The sequence below is a fragment of the Cygnus atratus genome, chromosome 1, assembly GCF_013377495.2.
Source record: "Cygnus atratus isolate AKBS03 ecotype Queensland, Australia chromosome 1, CAtr_DNAZoo_HiC_assembly, whole genome shotgun sequence".
NCBI lineage: Eukaryota > Metazoa > Chordata > Aves > Anseriformes > Anatidae > Cygnus > Cygnus atratus.
Genome location: NC_066362.1, coordinates 100,056,492 through 100,076,255, shown reverse-complemented (window position 1 = coordinate 100,076,255; position 19,764 = coordinate 100,056,492). Strand labels below are relative to the sequence as shown.

The 19,764-nt window shown below is 43.9% G+C and overlaps 1 protein-coding gene across 2 annotated transcripts in view; it reads right to left on the bottom strand.

Annotated features, from left to right (window-relative positions):
* Window positions 1-19,764, bottom strand: part of CASR (calcium sensing receptor) — a 74,751-nt gene continuing 54,987 nt past the window's right edge. The window contains exons 4-7 of one of the 2 annotated variants that reach the window (XM_050714209.1): window positions 10,257-10,491; window positions 6,972-7,000; window positions 6,139-6,262; window positions 1,696-3,146 (exon numbers count right to left, since the gene is read on the bottom strand). In XM_050714209.1, coding sequence (XP_050570166.1) covers window positions 1,696-3,146; window positions 6,139-6,262; window positions 6,972-7,000; window positions 10,257-10,491 — 1,839 coding nt within the window. Of the gene's footprint in view, window positions 3,147-6,138; window positions 6,263-6,971; window positions 7,001-10,256; window positions 10,492-19,764 lie in introns of both variants that reach the window. The other variant, XM_035569588.1, reaches the window with a different exon arrangement.

Here is a 19,764-nt window from a genome sequence, read left to right as displayed (position 1 = left end):
ACAGTAACAAGAGAATTGTATTTTCCCCAACACATTCACACAGTCCTTTCGTCTCTGCTCACGCTAAGCTGCAGGCCTGTATACCTTTCCACAGGGGTCTAGACTACCTTCATGTTTGATGAGCGAAGGTACTGACACCTTCACAGCAGATGCCTGTTCTTGTATATGGGATCTGTAAAGAGGGAAGTAAATTCTGCAACATACCCTCACCCTTCCTGCTGGGCTGCCTAGGGGCATTCTTTCTTTCATCAGGCTGCAACAAAATTCTGTTCTAACGACTCTCTTACTTCAGCCTTTCCAGCATGGATGGAGAGGAACCAGACATACCTTGCACAACCAGGAGCACTTATGTCTGCTTTTGGGGGTGTAGAACAAGAGTCAAGAGTAATGAAGTTCAACTGTACTCTCTTCTGAAGTCCTTACTCTTCTTTAGGTACAGTGCACCCTTCCTGTTCTAAGTACCCTCTCTTCAAGATGGGCCAGAAGGGACATAACCAAGTAGAAGGCCAATAGGAACCAAAACATATCCAATTTACTCATTTGTCTGTTGGAATATCTCAGAGCCCAGGTCTGTGTATTCTTCACCCCATCATCTATCAGCATGCACACTTACAATATTCATCTGAAATATTACCAGATTTGGGGGCTATTTCTCCATCCCTAACTCCTCCATTTCACCTTGTTTTATTGGCTTTTTATCAGGCCCACGGGTACTGTCATGACTAGCGCAATGCTTTGTGTAGGTGTGAGGCAGATTAATACGGCAAAGCACAACACTGACTATGGTGTGAAAGGGTTAGCCATGTATGCCATGTGGAATATTACAGCAGCAACACTTTGTTAAGCATACAACTACTAGCAACATAATCAATCATGAATACATGTCATTGTGCTCTTGCAACGTTCTCCAGGGGCATTTACAAGCTGTTCTCCCCCTCCACCAAAGCAGGCAGGTTGGAGGTAAAGCCACCTCAGCTGGAAGAAAACAGTAGGAACCTAGTATCTTGGTCTAGTGCAATGGAGTCTAGGAAGGGTATAGTCCAGTATTTCCTGCTGGGCGGAAAGGAGAAATTGGGACATTACTAAATATAAATAGCAAGGCGCTCTGTCACATTAAATACTTTACATGTTCACACCCTTGGCTGTACACAGCATGCAGGACACTGGGGGCTTTTTTATTTCACCCCTGACTGTGCTTTCCCCAAGTGAAACTGTGTATCTTGCTTTTGAAGAGCTGAGAGTCCTGATGCACATGGTTACAGATCACATATACTGGGTAAAGAGGGAATATTATACATAGTGGGGAAGAGGAATATTATACATAAACGTAAAAGCAGAGTATAGTGGAATTGCCCAGTGCCTCCCGTAGTCAGCTGAGTTGCAGTCTGGCAGGAAAAGCTTATAGAGGCAAGGCAGCATGCAAAGTTCTGCTTAAGCCCCACCAGAGGCAATCTTCACTTGTCCTTCCAAGATGTCCTGATTTCAATAAAGCAAATGCAAATTCAGTTCAAGGCTCCCCAGACACAGGCTTCTGACAGTCCTTCCTCTGGAGGCATGTGTGTTACCCTGCTGGCACTAACAATAACGTGGTGGGGCTGTGTCACAGATATGTATCTTTGTTGTCTTTCCCATTCAGAAGCAAGAGGTGAGCAAGTTCCTCTTGGGGACTGGTGCGCTTTTCATGATCTTCTTTTGTTAGGAATGTATTGTGTTCTCTGTGACAGAGCCACCTCCAGTGCCTATAAAATTTCGAGAATTAGCTGATGGCAGGGAAGGCTCTGCCTCAGGGCTTGGTACCTCTTCTTTGGTGTCTCCCACCACTGATTCCTGCGAGCTGGACTCTGGGCTGGAAGCTGCCTGGAAGCCAGGCTCAGCACCGAGGGACTCACTGTTCTGCAGGGGAAGCAGGGCCCGATGCCGCATCAGGCTGTCGTCACTGTTCTGGGCCTCCAGGGAGTTCCTGCGCTTGGTGTTTCTGTTGGCCATGGCATTCTTCTGCGGTTCCTCGAAGCTCAGGGACAGGGTAACTGTGCCGCTCCCGAAGCTGACCTTTTGCTTGCACCCACGCTGCTGCTGACGCTGACGCTCAGCGGAGGCTGGTAGAGGAAAAGGGTCTTCATGGTTGCTTTTGCTGCTGATGGAGGAGGAAGGGGTGGATCCGGTGGAGCCCCCGAGGCTGTTGGAGCGCTTGCGTGACACGTTGCTCCGTCTCAATGTGGCTCTGGCAGCTACCTTGAAAGCATGGGCAGCTGTGCTGCAGCGCACTTCTTCGATTGTGTTGCGGGACGGCTTGAAGAGAATAATGTAGACTTTGTTGAAGAAGATGCAGGCCAGGAGCCCAAAGCTGGCAGCCAGTATTGCAATCACCTCCACGGCAGAGACAAACTTGCCATATGTGCTGGCATAAGCAGGGATGAAGGAGATCCAGACAATGAAAAAGATCAGCATGCTGAAGGTGATGAACTTGGCCTCATTGAAGTTCTCAGGCAGTTTTCGAGACTTGAAGGCGAAGAAGAAGCAAATGGCTGCCAGGAGGCAGGTGTAGCCAATGAGGAAGCCAAGGGCCATCAGGGAGCCCTCATGGCAAGTGATGAAGATAATCTCATCCTCCAGCTCATGGTTTCGATAACTGGATGGTGGGGCTGTGTAGAGCCAAATCACGCAGATGACAATCTGTACAAATGTACACAAGAAGACTAGGAGGAACTGGAGGTTGAGGCCCCACCACTTTCGGTGGAGGCTTGTGGGGATCTTTGCCTCGAAGACAAGCAGGACGCGATTGGTTTTCACCAGGATGCAGGAGATGCAGAGAACAAAGCTGATGCCAAAAGCTGGCTGCCGCAGACGACAAGTCCAGTTCTGGGGCTCACCAATGAAGAACAATGAGCTGGAGAAGCAGCAGAGCAAGGAGAAGAGTAGGAGGTAGGACAGCTCCCGGTTTGTGGCCTTGACAATGGGAGTGTTGCGAAATTTGGTGAAGACTCCCAGGACAAAAGAAGTCAGGAAAATTCCCAGCACAGCGAAGAGAGTCAGAGCAATCCCAAAGGGCTCTGTCCAGGACAGAAACTCTATTTGCTTGGGGATGCAGGATGTGTGGTTCTCATTGGACCAGTAATCCTCAGGGCATTTGTCACAAGCGCTTGCGTCTGAAAAACAAGTGACAGGGAGAAGGAAGGTTTGTCAGAATAAGAGACTGAAATGGGAGACAAAGTGCATGGCAACTACACCCTGTTCTTCACCTTAAATACAGGGGGTGTTCCCTTCAGGTGCCTGCAGGTTCACAATATCATTTATTGCTGTCTCAGAGTGTTTTACAGTGAAACAACAAGCCTGCCAACTTAAAAAACAACAGCAACAACAACAAAAAAACAAACAAACAAAAAGCAAAACAAAAACACAACAACAACAAAAAAACCAAAGTCCTGCCCATGTACTCTGCTTTTTGGATCCATTTCTTGGTAAAACTTTGCAAAGCTTGTTTGATTACTTTTAGCTGTTATACAAGCTGTCCCCCCCTCTGTTTCTTCATTTTTATCATCTGCTTCTCTCTGTCTTCGTACCTCTCACGCTCTTATCATCATGTGAAACATCCTGCCTGTCTCTACTACAGAGAAAATGAAAAACGTGCTTGCCTCCTTAAGTGCTTTGAGAGCTTATTTCTTATTCCTTGGAGGTGAGTCTTAGAACTGTTTAAATTGCTCATCCCTGAAGGCAGGAAATGCCCTTGACTCCCAGCACACTCTCATTTCATGCTGGAACATCAGGGTAAGATGTGTCCTAAGGATACCACTCAGACAAGCATCCTACTGATAGTTGCAGAGGGAAAATTGATGCCTCTGTCTCCTTCCTCTGCATAAAAATAATTAGAACCTATTGGGATGGCAACATCTGTCTCCAATGGCTGCCATAATGAAAAGGGAAGAGCCTGCTGCTCCTGTTCTTCTTCAATCCAGACAGGTCTTGTGCTCCATTGGTGAGGGTCATGACTCCCTTGATAGCAGTGGAAAGGGGTTGAGAGCAATGAGTTGGAGGTCACATCCTGCCTCTTCCTTCTGGATCCCATCAGGATAGCAATGGGCTGCAGTGAGTGCTGGGAACAAACACTCAGAAAACCCCTTTCAAAGCAACCTCCCCTTGAGCTTTGCACTTGTGTGTGGACAGAGACCCTGAGAATAGCTCCCAGAGCAGAGCTTGGTGCTAATGAGGAAGTCAGGAATGCAAAGCTAATGAGTGCAAAGTATTTCAAGCTCTCTTCTTCTGGAGGGGTGATTGCAGGGAATATCCACTACTTGATATGATTCTGCTCTCCTAATGACTGCTTGTCTCACCTAAGTTGTTCACCTGAAAAACTTGCACTGGCTGTAAAAGCACACTCAAACATCACCGTGTCATTTTATTTACTTTTGTTCAGTCAATCATTTTTATTTTATGTGTGTCTTTTACCTGGAAGCTCATTGCAAACTGCATGCAGGGGAAAGCTAACTTCACATACCAAGGAATTCAGCCACCTCCACCTGATACAGAAGCAACTATTTATCACTGCATCCTAAAGAAGTGCTTTCACTGTTGTCTTGAGCTGACCTAGACAGAGACTACGCTGCCACTTAACAGAGCAAACCAGATCTCTCTCCTCCCCCAAGGCTGCTCATTCCTTCCCCCTCTTTGTGTTAGCATGAGAGTTCATGCAGCTTCTTGTTCCGGCTTGGAAACTCAACCTGCCAAAAAATGAGATTGTTTTCAGGAAGACCAGAGACCTGATCCAATTTGCTCTGTGGTTGCACAAGTACTAGACAATGGATGAAAGCAAACAGCCTGGGGAGGAGATGAGAGATTGTCTCCTTTGGTAGTATCGCTATGTCAGTTTGATGAGACTGGTTGTGAAACTTTGATGAGACTGGTTGTGAAACTGTTCTCTGTGCCTATAAAACTGGTAAGTACAAGAAGTAAAGAGCATTACTGTCAGCTGAAATTGCAGCAGAAAACTGTGGAGTCAGAAAGCAGTCATTCCCTCAGCCTCACAAATCTCACAAACGTACCAGTGCCAGCTCCCAATATCTTGTGAAAAACACCAAATGACACCTATTAAAAATGACCAGGATTGCTTCTATTTAATTAAAATATGTTACATGTAAACAGCTTCTAATATATGTTTATGTACATATAGTGCTATAAAGTACTATATGCTTACTGTGTGTTCTTGTAAAAATATTACGACTCCTGTCTGATAGAATGCAGATTAGATTCTTTCCCAAAGGAGAATACTTCTTCAGTCTTGCATGCAACCTGCTGGTTTTCATCTCAAGTAAGGTCTGCAGTATGTGCTGGGGCTAGTGCTGCTGGAGAGGGTCCTGAGCACTCTGCAGTATGGAGGGGACTGCTGCTTGGAAAGGATTTACTTGCCTTCATTGGCCGGGGGATGTCCAACACCGAGGAAGCACTAATGGTGTTGGAAATTCAGAATTTTTCAAGCAACTCTAAAACCGGAGTTAACTTTTCCCTTCACTGCAGAACCTGAGTGGCTTGATCCAAGCTTCCACTGCAACCAACAAAAAGAATGTCTGTGGGTGTTTGATAGGACCCAAGAGATTCTGCTCTTTTGCGGCGCCAGTGTTCAACAGAAGCTGTGGTTGGTGACCCTGTAAAGGGAAATATACCTCTCTGCTTTTGAAGTCGGGAATGGAATGGTCTTTTTTTTTTTGTAAAACATGAAATAAGAAGCTGATAACAAAAGGAAAAGATGGAGGTGGATGGATAACTACAGTACTTAGGGTTAGGGTAGAGAGTGTCTCTTTCCTCCAGGTTTTTGGAGAAACAAAAGCTATTGCTACAATGCAGCGGAGTTCGCCTATGGTCTGAGAGGCTTCCTGTGTGCAAGTCCTTTTCAATTTCTCTGCCTCAGTTTTCCTAATTCAGAGCAGGAGTGACAAGCAGCTTAGCAGAACACAGGATCTGAGGACCACAGGATTCAACTCCCATAAGCTTCTCAGGAGAATGTCCCTCTAGGCTTTCTGTGAAGGCCCCTGGCAAAGCAGCCTCCAGCTCAGCACTGCAGGTAAGTGACTTCAACAGAACTGTGGGTGATGCACAGAGAGCTCATATGGTCCACTGCAAACCCCAAAGCAACCCTGTGGGTATTACCTGTTTCATCACTGTACTCCCCATCGGGGCAGTCCACGCACTCAAAGCAGCAGGTGGGCTCTCCCTCAATAATGCCCTTTCTGGTGCCTGGGAGGCAGTCCCTGCTGCAGTTAGAGAAAGGTACCTGCAAGAAAAGAGCCCAAAGAAGTTTAATGGTAGCAGTGCCCCATGTACAGCCTTCCCACAGCAGGACCTTGGGATTACTCCAAGGGTGTTGCTGCTTGATTCAGTGTTGGATGGAGAGCCTCAGACAGTCCCCTCTTCTTTCCACTGAAGGGACGCACCTTGCATAATAGTCTACCCTCAACCCTCTGCAGTGATACTTGTTTGAAAGATTGCATCAAGGAATGGTGGGGAAGATCAGCAAGAGCTCTGTAATCTCTACTGTGTTGCATGCACTGTGAACTGGTTTGTGACCCACAAGACATATGCCAGAAAACAGTCACTAGGTGATTAAAAGAAAAGACAGTCTGTGTCTCCTGGCAGGAATTTGAGTCAGCCTTGGAGATGATGATCTCTGACTGCTGATCCCCAGTCCCATAGACTTCATACCAACTGCTAATGATTTATGGGACTTAAAACAGTTTCTTGAAAGCCACTTCCTCCCACTGTCCTGAAGACCCTCTCTGGCCTAGAAACAAAAAGGTAACACAACTATGCAAGAGGAGCTTTCATATGAAAGAGAGAAAAGCCCCATTTTAAGAACACTGAGCATCTACAGATGCAGATCAGCAGTTATACGGAGAATATGAAAAGGAGACCTCCACAAGAAGTACGCCTTAAGTTCTCCATGTTGAAGTCCATGGAGGGGACTTGTAAAGCCCCCATCTCACTTTCATCAGAACTTTCAGCAGAAAGGTTACTCAGGTTTCCAGGCTTTTGCTGCTGCAAATGACCAGATGTGTCACCTGCTGACTGAATATTTATCCTGTTCATGAGCCCACCTGGGCATGGTCATACCCTGGCAGTGAGTGGTCAGATGAGCATGCATGGGCATGTGGAAATGTTAATTAAACCCACATTTTCCACTTCCAGCAGAGTGCCCTGACCTGTATGTAGCTAAGGGCTGCTCTGCTTGGAAGCCTCCACTCATGTTTTTTTGCAGGTTTTCTGCTGTGTGGAAAGGAATGAGCCTCCATCCCCTTCTCCATTCCTCACCATAGGATCTAAAACCTACCTGAATCCTTTAACTTCCTCACTTATCCTATTGCCTGGCCCAAGTGCTGCTAACCTGCTGATCTCCAGGAAGCTCCTCTGTGGATATGCTTAGGCAGTGAGCATGGATTTTGGTCTAGAAATTGCCTGTGTGCAGGCATAGACCTCAGCCACAGGGTAAGCAAGCCCTGGGTAGTGGCAACTCATTTGTGGAGGTGCCCGCCTCTTGTCTCAGGTATTCACATGCAGCTGAGAGTGGTTGCCACTGCCTGTTGCTCTGAAAAATAGTTGCAGCGCAGTTTGGGAACAGTGGTTCTAAGCTTTTAATCAGGATTGCAAAATCAACTGGTCAGTCGCATATCCAGGGCAAATCCCAGCAGCTCCCCACTTGAACCACTCTCTGCAGCAAATTGTTAATAGCTGTTCCCTGGGTCAGTTTTTCTTCACACTATGCATCCACCAAGAGGACTTGATCACTCTAGACTGTCCTTCCCTAGGCTGCTAGTGATGAGTTTGAACAGGGCTGAATCAAAACCCCAACTGAAGCTGTGTGCTGCTTCTCCATTATCTACTAAGCTAATTGTGCTGCCAAAGAGGAAAATTAAATACATTTGACATGATTTCATCTTGACAAATCCAGGTTGCCTTTTTCTTATCAGTTTATTATCCTCTAAGTGTTTATAAACTGTTTAATATATTTTTTATCATTTTTTTTGGGTTACTGAAGCTCAACTCAATTGTGTGTAATTCCCTTGGCTCTCCAATATCTGCTTTTAGAAGCAGGTATTATGATTACCCTCCCCTAATCCTTTGAGACATCACCTGTCCTCCACATTTCTCGAAGATGAATTGCTAGTACTTTTGAGATTGCTTTGGCTGCCTTCTTCAGTATTCTGTGGGAAATTTCATCAAGTTCTGCCAGAATGAGTCTATCTTACCTACTCTTTAACTTGTTCTTTTGCAAATCTGGCCAATACTGCTGTTCCCATGTTAAAATTAATTATGTTTGATCTTTTTTTGAGGAAGATAGAAGCCCAGAAGTCTTCAATGAGTAGTCTACTGGCTAGTCTTTTGAGCAGAGCCTTTTATCTTGAAGAAATTCAAATTCTATAAACTGAAAAAAAATAGTTACAATAGACCTAAAGATCATGATCTCTTCCTGCTGGCACACAATTTACCTGCCCTGGCATGAAAGTCACCAATATCTAGCTGCACAGGACAGTGAATAGAGATAAATGTTACACTGTTGGAGGAATGCAGACCAAGAAAACATAATTACTCAGTTTAAGTGGGAAAGAGAAGAAAAGAGAAGAAAAGAGAAGAAGGAAAAGAAAGGGAAGAGAAGGGAAGGGAAGGGAAGGGAAGGGAAGGGAAGGGAAGGGAAGGGAAGGGAAGGGAAGGGAAGGGAAGGGAAGGGAAGGGACGGGAAGGGACGGGAAGGGAAGGGAAGGGAAGGGAAGGGAAGGGAAGGGAAGGGAAGGGAAGGGAAGGGAAGGGAAGGGAAGGGAAGGGAAGGGAAGGGAAGGGAAGGGAAGGAAAGGGAAGGAAAGGAAAGGAAAGGAAAGGAAAGGAAAGGAAAGGAAAGGAAAGGAAAGGAAAGGAAAGGAAAGGAAAGGAAAGGAAAGGAAAGGAAAGGAAAGGAAAGGAAAGGAAAGGAAAGGAAAGGAAAGGAAAGGAAAGGAAAGGAATAAAGAAGGTGTCCTGACTGTTGGAAGAGGTGCCAGTGATATTTATAACAGTCAGAAGGAGTATCAGGTTTTTTAATTCCACTTGCTGTTTAGGCTCAGTCTCCAACTGGGCTTAGAAAAGCCAGGGCTTGGTATTTCTGCCAGCAGAGTGCTCTGCCTGATTAGCAAATCCTGATCAGGCAGAGCACTGAATTTAATCTGTAAGTGAAACTGGTGTATCTGGAGCAAAGGTAATGCTTAACTGGTGGTGTAAAGGTATAAGGCAAATATAGTTCAGACAGAGTTACTCGGTCTGCCAGCCAAAGCGAATAATCACCTGGGAGCGAATTGCCTTGTTCATTCATCAGGTGCCAATTTAACACATCTAAATGTTGCAGCAGTGCCTGATGGCAACATTTTTAAGCTAACACTCCCTGTGTCACCTCCCAGGCCACAAGCTAGATGCCTGCTCAGTAGCTGCTCCAGGAGCCAACCTGTCTGTTCTGTCCAGGCTGGACACTTAGCTCTTGTCTAGAGATCTCTGCACTATCATATTCCCGTCATGTGAGGAGACACAGCCCTGGAGGCCAGAGAAGATACAATCATGATAAAAAGGTCTTACACCTACAACTAAGCAGAAAAGGACCTAGGCCTAATGAAAGTCAATGGTTGCATCAAGTACTTTTGAGACTGTACATGCACCTTCTGGTAAATTAAAAAAAGGTACCAGGTGCTGGTGTGTTCCACCATTTGAGCACCAAGTCCAAGTTAACCTAGGACAACAAACAGGAGTTGTGCTGTTTGGTTTGCAAGGCAAAGGAATGAGGAAGGCTCTGGAACATGGAGGGTAAAGACAGCAGAAACAGCTTAACTCGGAACAGGAAGAGCCAATTCTTGATTCAGAGATACTGGGAGCAGAAGAGATGGCTGTTTTCATTGATGAAACTACTGTGCTCAGGAAACCTTGAACTAGTCAACAGCCAGGCTTGGGCAATGAATTTCTCATCTTTGTAGAAATAGCATTACGAAAACCTAAGCTAACTGTTTGAGCCAGAGAAAAGGCATTATTTAAAGCATTCATGCATAGGCTTGTCAAATGTATAGGAAGGGAGAAGCAGCCCATTATTTCCAAAAGTGTGTACTGAGGGTGTGAAGGACTGGGGCAGAGAATATGTATACAATAAGATGAATGGGTGTTTTAATGAGGCATGGAGCAATAATACGAGGAGTATGCAAAGTTAGTTCAAATTCCATACTGAAGCAACTTGTTAAATACTGCTGTGAGGATTTAAGCACTTACCTCCTTTGAGAATCCGCTCCACAGGATTTTGTTTTCATTGATAAAGAGCCTCTCCCCTTTCTTGGCGTAGACGTTGTAGTGCCCAACCTCCTCAAAGACGACTGAGCCATCCTCCGGAGAGAGATGCCAATTTATTATTGAGTAATTCCCTACTAGGTCTCCAAACTCATCAAAGTCCACTTGCTCCCCCATGTTATTGGTGAAATTTAGGTGGCGTAGGTGCTTCAGAACCTAGAGAGAGATACAGAGACACTGTGAACACCCGTGTCACAACCCTAACACAGCACACATCTGCTGTGGGGACAAAACTGGAAATAATCACTTTACTACAGTCCTTAATCTCTTACAAATCACTTCATTACAGCAGTAGCAGACTTTATTCATAGACATCACATGGACTCAGAAACTCTGTACAAACCTTGTAGACAGCACAAGGTATTGTGGCTCACAGGATGGATGGCAGCCAACTTTGCTTACCAGCTGTTACCCATCTCAGCTTTTTGGTATTCCTCTTCAGTCCCTTCCCACAACCTCTCCAAGCCCACAACTCTTCTTCAGGGGCAGAAGAGTGACAGCAGCCACTGAAGTGTTTTGGTCACCCAGGCATCCCCCTCACCCTGCTCTTGCAAAAAATTATGCTCTTCATAAAAGCAATCTTAGAATCATAGAATATCCCAAGTTGGAAGAGACCCACAAGCATCACCTAGTTCAACTCCTGGGTCCCCAAAGGACCACATAAAAAATCAGACCATGTGTCTCCAAGTGCTATCCAAATGCTTCTTGAACTCCAGCAGGCTCAGTGCTGTGACCACTTCCCGGGGGAGCCTCTTCCAGTGCCCCCCCACCCTCTCAGTGAAGAACCTTTTCCCAATATCCAGCCTGAACTGCCCCTGTTGCAGCTTCAAGCTATTTCCTCGGGTCCTAAACAGTTGGTATCATTCATCTCTGACTGATTAATCACTCAGAAACATAAATGCTTGTGAAACAATTCAAATTTGTCTTTTGATTTAAAAACTCCAAGTCCAATGTACTTGAGTAAAATCCAACAAATCAGACTCGTTCACCACATGGCAGGCCTAGGCAGTTCACAGCACTGTTTATGACTCCTGTACCCTTGTCACATGGATTCAGGTAATCACATTCTGCCTGTCCCCACATGTTGACTCCTGTAATTTTCATGCCTTAAGCTGTCACATGCTGTGAACAAGAGCAGTTAATACCAGGAACAACTGCAGTTGCAAAATTCATGATTCTGATAGCCTGACAAGTAGACAAAAGAAACAGCAGCATAGAAGAAAGCCTGTACAAATGACTGTGAGACAATTCATTCACATAGTAGGTACTTTTCTATTCTTCAAGAATTAGTTGCTGGTTTATGCATTTATCAGATTTTTTTTCCCCATTTAATTGAGGTTCTCAGTTATACAGTTTTTCTGTAGAAGTCATGTATGGAAAGCTGTTGTGACTAATGGCAGCTTGGATGTCAGCTGTCCCTAGACCACTGCTGCTCTGGTTCTAACACCTACAACAGCTTGAGCCCAGTTCTCCCTCTTTTATCTATGGGTGCCCAAACATACAATCCTGGATGGCAAAATGTAAACCAAAACGAACAAACAAACAAAAACCAAAACTAAATCAATTTGTCTGGGCAGGCAGAGACCTCCTCACCCCATAGACATAGAACAGATAAAAATGTTTTGATGAAGCCTTTTCACTTGGAAACATGGGGACAGAGGAACAGAATCGCTTCATTAATTCCTGTCAGTTTTGCTAAATTGTCTCATTTTTCTCTGTTTCCCTTTAGGATCCCCCTATCACAAAATAAAATCCCAAGAGCTGCAGAGATACCCTTGTCTCCTCTCACTGCTTATATTATTGCCAACCTGAGAGAGAGTCTGGAACAATCAGAGTAGTACTACACAGGACATGGCTGGCTATACTACTTCAGCTTTGTGTGATGTTCATGGAAGTACACTGAAATATTAACACACTATTTAGTCTTTGAATAATGAGTTAGGTGGTGGAGGCAAGAGTTTTCTCTGTCTTTCTCATCCCCACTGTCCCTCCTCTGGAGGGACTCCTCTGTACTGCAGCGTCTCACTTTGGTCTTCTTTTTTTTTATTTTTTTACAGTGGGGCTGCAATCCTGGATGTGTTAGCAGGAACCTTGCCCATAAGGACAGTACCCAAGCACCTGATGATGCAGGAAACCTGCATTCCTCTGCAAGTTCTAGCACCTACCCCAGGGTAACACCTCCAGTATTGACATCCAGACCAGATTTGAGTCATGATGAGCTGCATTTCACCCTTCTCCTCACTCCAACAAAATAATAGAATCAAATGTACAGTCTCAGAGAGTACTGCAGCACTGCTGAACTACACTAGCCCTGAGTGGGTATCACTGCTGGGTTGAACTTTATCTGTATAGGCAGAAGGTGCAGAACACGCATGTCTTTTGATTAAAGTTACTACACACATTAAGGGACAATCTTGCAAGAGCTGTATTTAAGATGCTTCAGTTTAAGTCCTGCCTGTCCTGTTCAGTTGCAGAGGCAGGAGGCTGACTGTTCTTACTGTCAGCGAGACAAATGATAGAGAAACTTCTGGATCCCCTGGATAATTTTTTTTTAGCCTATCTTCATAGCTTTCATCTCAGTTACTCTGTTCCTTAAAATCCCCAGAGGAGGTACATCAGGACAACGGGAGTAACAAAATAGGTTTCCCCTCTCAGCAAATACCAAAGTTTGCCTTCAAGTGTGAATTTATGAAGGGCAGCTTGTGAACCAGTAACTGAGTGACTGCTAGGACATGTTCCTGTTTTAGATAGTAATAAAATCCAAGGATGTCACCTGTATATCACACAACAAGTTTTAATGTCTATGGGATGAAAATACAGTTTAAACATCCAAGATATATATAAGCACTAAACTTTAGAAGAGGAAGTTGTAGACTCTACGCTTGCCTAGAATTACTGCTGCACTCTTACAGGCAGCAGTCTGTTAATGATTAGCTAAGGGCTTTACAGTTAAGAATGTGTCACTATGTTTTGTAACTAAACATAGAAACATAAATACCCAGGACTCAATCCACAAAGACTTAAAAGACCCTGCTTCAGTGAGGGCAGCAGCATGTATCACGGGTGTATGTATAGTATCCTGGAACCAAGAGTTTACAAAAAAAAGAGTTGACCTCATAGCTTGAGTACACCTTCAGCAGCTGGTGGGAGCCTGTTCCACAAGCTGCTGACTTCAGATGTTTCTTTCTGTAATTTCTTCCCCCTTTCTTCTGTCTGAATTACAATGTCTTTTAATTAAAACACCTGTTATCAGAAAGGACTTGTAAGGTGCCTTCTAGTCCACCTTCCTATTACTCCTGATAAGGCCATTCCTAGCCAGGTAAGGCCATTCCCATGGTAAGGCCATTCCCAGCCATGTTGCCTCCCGTACTTTATCCAGACTGGATATTCTGAGTAATGTTATTTCCACTGGAAGGAGCATAAAGACATAACACATATATAGTTGTAGTAGGTCAGACTAGCAGCCCATCTCCCCAGGACCTGTTTGACAGTAGCCAAACAGCAAATGCCTAGGCAAGAGTCAAAGGGGACATGATACTTCCCCAGAATACTCACACATTTTGCAGCTCAGTGACTTCCTGGGCCAAAGCTATTTGTACTTGATAACCAACCCATAGTGGATTATTTTTCCATGATGCATATCTGTGTTCTGCACCTGTGCAAGCTTTTCACATCCACAACCTCCTAGCAAAGAGATCTACATTTTATGACAAAAACTACTTGCTTGTTGGAACAGAGCAGATGCTGATCTCTTTTGATGCACTTTGTGCTTATGTTGGAAGAGGCAAAGAATTGTCATTTGCAAATCACCTTTTCCATATGTCTCAGGATTTTACAAGCCTTTGTCAGATCTCTCTTCAGCTATTTCTTTCCAAGGCTGATGAGCCCTATCTGACTTTGCTGCTTGTTATACAGAAGCTGCTCCATTGACCCTTCTCCAAACTTTCCCAGTCTACTTCATCCATTCTGAGACCTGCACATGATTGAAGTGAGACACACTAAGACTTAATAAGGTGGCCCCAGCACACTGTTTTCCTCTCTGCCCCTTTTCCAGTATGACCATTCTTAACACTCCATTTGCTTCTTTGATTATTACTCAGCCAGAACTGAGGAGTCCACCCAAGGACCCGTTCAATCTTGAAGATATCATTTGTGATTAGTCAGAACCAACCATTTATTTTTTTCCTCTGCTCACTGTCTTTCAAGCAACAGTTTAGCCAGGAATGAACTTGGTGACAAACATCAGAAGCCACCTAGAAGCCTGAGCTGTCACTACAAAGAGGATCTCCCTTATCCAAACACAGCCTTAAGGTCTCCCTGGAGCCTTCTCTTCTCCAGGCTGAACAACCCCAACTCCCTCAGCCTGTCTTTGTAGGAGCGGTGCTCCAGACCCTCGATCATCTTTGTGGCTCTCCTCTGGACTCATTCTAACACTTCCATGTCCTTCTTGTGCTGGGGGCCCCAGAGCTGAACACAGTACTCCAGGTGGGGTCTCGTGAGAGCAGAGCAGAGGGGGAGAATCACCTCCCTCAACCTGCTGGCCACGCTTCTTTTGATGCAGCCCAGGATACAGCTGGCTTTCTGGGCTGTAAGACAGCTCAAGTTGAGCTTCTCATCAACCAACACCCCCAGGTCCTTCTCCTCAGGGCTGTTTTAATTCATTCTCCACCCAGCCTGTATTTGTGTTTGGGATTGCCCGGACCCAGACGCAGGACCTTGCATTTGGCCTCATGAGGTTTGCACAGGCCCACCTCTCAACCTGTCTAGGTCCCTCTGGAAGGCATCCCTTCCATGCAGCGTGTTGACCGCACCACAAAACTTAATACAATTGTTTTGCCTTGCCAACTTCCCTTAGAATTTCTCCACCTTTCCTCCTTTCCTTGATCTGCAGTAGATACTTATTCTGTCCCACTAGTTAGAGCCAGTGGCAGGCAAAAAAAAAAAAAAAAAAAAAAAAAAAGGAAAATGCTGTCAGGCATTTTACACTGTCGAGTACAAGCCTGCTACTTGCTAGCTGCAAGCAGTATGGACTGGTTGTACATTTTGATAACAGCTGGATTAAACAAAAGTGGCATTTCCTGAATCCTCCAAATAGTAATGAGACATGAGACAGAACCATCAGTTAGGAGGCTGATTGCATGCAAAACCCGGGGTTCAGGCTAGAAAGAAGGTGAAGATCCCATCTGGAGGAAAATTCTGAAAGTGGGGAAGAATCCTAGGGATGCAAATGTGCAGACATGACTGCTGGGGTATACCCAGGGACCTTGGTCACTAATGCCCAAGACGTAACTGTGAGCAGCTGCACAGCTTGGAATGATGACTTCCTATCCCACCTTGACAGACCATCAACAACATTCCTGCTGGGAAGGGAAGGTGAGACTTTGTGAATGCAATGCAGTGGGGAAAGTGAAGAAGTGTGTGAGAAACCAGGTAGGTTAAAAGCTCTAGTTTTGTTCATTCTTAAATAAATGCCAATGTCCAGATCTGCTGCGGGTTGTTGTTTACTCTGCTTCGACTGTGACAGGTCCTTAACTGCTGTGCATATACCACCAAGAATGTAATATCCTTGGAATCCTTCTGCTGTTTCTTGTGAATATATTTCCTCACTAAGTCAAGCAGTCCTGCAAGGAAACTGAACCCTAGTATGCTGCAGGTTTCTGTCCCCATAAAAGACAAACGATTCTCCTAGCATGCAGTCACAAGGAATCTTGCCTTGACAGTTATCAGATGTTTTCTAACAGTGAGTTTTATTTCTGCCTATCTAGCTATAACCAGGCCAGCAAACCACTTCTGGACTGATGGGTACTAAGTATTTTTCTCTTTGTTTTGGTAGGGTGCCTGCCCATACTCAGAGCAGCAAACAATTCCACTTCATTGTTCAATATGAAGAAGAAAAGCTGGTGACTTTACTGAAAATGATGAATTCTCTCATTCATTTTGATTTGATGAGGGTCCATTCTTCTCTCTTGTTTCATGTTTCTAATAAAGCACATAGAGGAGATGTTTTCATAACCCTGTAACAGGCATAAATTCTTGAGACTTCAGCTGTCATATTAGCCCAGTGGTCATGGCATACAGGATTTGGTTTCCAATTAGAAAGTACCAGGAGGAAATATGTGCATGGTACTTCTGAAAAAGCAACTCATAAAATGCCATAAAGGAAATGTTCCCTGCAGCAGTAGGGTTTTTTCTTTCCTCCATTCCTTCCCTTCTGTCTATGTATCTATCTTTATCTACATGCTAGCAAAGCTCTAATTTTTATTGTGTATCCCAATGTATAACTCCTGCTGCTTTCTCTATTTTAGACCATCTTGTTCTGTCTGTTTTTTGTGCAGGACCAGTTGGTCATTCTGTTGGAAAAGATCCTGGGATGTCTTTATGTTACGCATTCTCAGCCCCATGCACAAGGAGTATATGGTCTGTAGGTGGGATACTGGGCACCTCGTGCTAAAATAATGAAGACTGCTCATCACCTACCGTACAAAGGCTAGGCTGTGCTCTAGGATGGAAAGTGTTAGGTTGCCAGCACCACAGATTAACAAAAGGAGTTTATCTCTGGGCAAACGGCTGGTGTCAGAGTAGAAGGGAGGGAATACTGATAGTCAGAGACTCACTGACAATACTGCAAAGTAATTCAGGCAGCCTAGGGTGGACATCCCAGCTCTGGTAAAATGCTAAATCTGCCAGAGGCTCAAAAAAACATGAAAGAAAGCATTCGGTTCAAGATTCAGGACCAGCTGTACAAAGGCTGAGAATAGCTCAAAATCATTCAAAGTTGTTATGCTTCGATGAGAGCTGAATGACATCCTCATAAAGCTAGGTAGGTCAGCAGACAGTGTGACTGAATACTAAATGTATATGAAAAATGCAATGTGCCATATATTAAAGTAAGAATTTAAGCTATTCGTGATTCTTATTGGAAGCTAAATTAATTGTAACCACATAAGACAAAGACCCGTTAATTACTGTAGGCAGCTCAGTAAAACGCTTTGTATTACGTAGTTGAAAAAGCAAACAAAATATTAGGATAGACTGAGAAAGAAAATAATACTGAGAATATGGTGTCAATATGTACATTGATAATACAGTTTTCCCTGGAAAATGCATTTAGTTCTAGTCGCTTGATCAGAAAAGAAGAATAAAATTAAAAGAAGATTAGAGCAGTCCAGAGGTGGTGATGATAACTCTTAGACAGCCAGTTTGACTTCCATTTGATGAGAAATTAAAGTGCAGAATTATTTAACTCGAGGGAGGAGGCAGAGGAAGTTTATGACACGTAGTGATTTGTAGGAAAGAGGTGATTTACATTCATACAGAAGCAGAGACTGCTGCAAAGCCAGCTGACTTTATTCAGGGATTCAGATGAGTACAGGACATTAGGCTGTCATGAAATTGGGAGAGAAAGCAGCTTTGATGGAGTGTGTTGTAAACACCTCACTTACTGCTCAGTGGAAGGTTCTTGGTGTTCTCTGTATCTTGTGCTATGCTGTGAGCATTCAGTCTGCTTGGAAACTGAGGAAGCCTAGAGTTTCTTACAGCAAGGACTGTTTGGATTGTCTGTAACTGGGCTTGATGGGTTAGCTTATGTGTTTTTGTAGCTAACAATCAAAGGACATTGCTTTGCTGATTCAAAGCTGTAGGAGCTTTGATGCTTTGTTGATAGTGAGAGGTGACAGAAGTAACAGCAGTGGAACAGGTCACTTAGACCAAACATATTAAAGACATATGTTTCAAAATGAGACGTGATATAAAATAGGGCCAATCTGATTTAGGGTGAAATTTACTAAGGTATTATGTTTACAAGGATGACCAGAAAAAACTCAAAAACAGAAGCCTGAAAGATTCCACAATAGTGACTGCACAAGTCAGGCAACTGAGATACTTCAGAAAATCCCATTAAGTATTTGCTGGTGTTTGATGATGCCTGAATGCCAATATGAAATTGGCTTTAAAATGACAAGAAAGGACTCCTTATTGGGGAATGTAGGGATAGCATAAGGGGTAACAGTTTTAAGCTAAAAGAAGGGAGATTTAGATTAGACATTAGGAATAAATTCTTCACCATACAGGTGGTGAGACACTGGAACAGGTTGCCCAGAGAAGCTGTGGATGCCCCATCCCCAGAGGTGTTCAAGGCCAGGTTGGATTAGGCTTTGGGCAACCTGTTCTAGCAGGAGGTGTCCCTGCCTATGGCAGGGGGGTTGGAAGTGGGTGGTCTTTAAGGTCCCTTCCAACCCAAACCATTCTATGACTCTGTGATTCTATGCTTCAGAAAGAACTATCTGCTGAGTCACAGAGGTTCCCAAAGGAATCAAGAAATGATCATAGAGTATGACCTTACAGCCATCGCCTGGCTGTTTTTTCAGATGATATAACTATCAGTTAGGAGGGCACAGGACATAGTAAGCATGGGCCCAGGATATTTTGTTTCCTGAAGTTCCTCAAAAACTAATGCTGGCCATGTGCAGAACAGCTGTACAGTATATTGCATTTGTGCATTTGTGAAATTGTTTTTTTTTTTTTTCCATTCTATGAGCACGTGTCCATAGAATGCTGGTACTGAGCTAATTCAAAGCTGGTAGTGAATAACACATCATTTAAGGATGCTATGACAAAGGATGATGATTTTGCTGGAAAGTGTAGCAGGAAAATTTTCATTTGCTTAGCTTTGATTGAATGCATGTAATACAAGAGCAAATAAACAGAGTGGCAACATCCTCTGCATTACTTCTCAACCACGGAGTTTTCAAAGGTTTATGTAGGAAAACAGCATGTGAAATCCAGTCAATTGAAATTCAGTGCAATGTATTTTTTAAAGTCAGACTTAAAAATGTGACCTTCAAATCACAGTTCTATTTTTAATTGTAATTACTTTTTAATGGGAAAAAGACTCACTTCATTTTGAATCTTTCAAAATGTTTATTTGGATAATGTTGTTGCAACTAACTTGTATTTAACTGAAGTTAGTGAATTTGATTAACTCTAGGGGAGAATGGAGGTGAAAATAGCAATGTGTTTTAACACTATTTCAGAATAATCTTAGGTTAATTCTAAGGTAAGTGCTTTAACTCTGACATTTTTACCTCTTTCTGATTTAATGAAAATCCAGCTGTATGATGGTAACTCGGTATTTGTATAGCCCACAGCATGATATTGTACGATTAGTTCTGTAGAGTCCAAAAGAGTCCTTCCTACAAGTAACTTCAGCAGCTAAGGCATCTGAGGTAGCCTTGGTCCCAGTTCAGTGCCATCCCAAGAAGACTTCATCTGATCCACCAACGAAGAGGAGTGCCTGTAGGATTTAAATATGCATCTGGAAGTCTGTGATCCTATACTTCTGGAGAAAAATGCCTGTAATGAGAGCAACTTTCCCCTCCTTACAAATACTGTGGGAATTAATGTAGTTGCTATTACTTAGGACAAAAATCA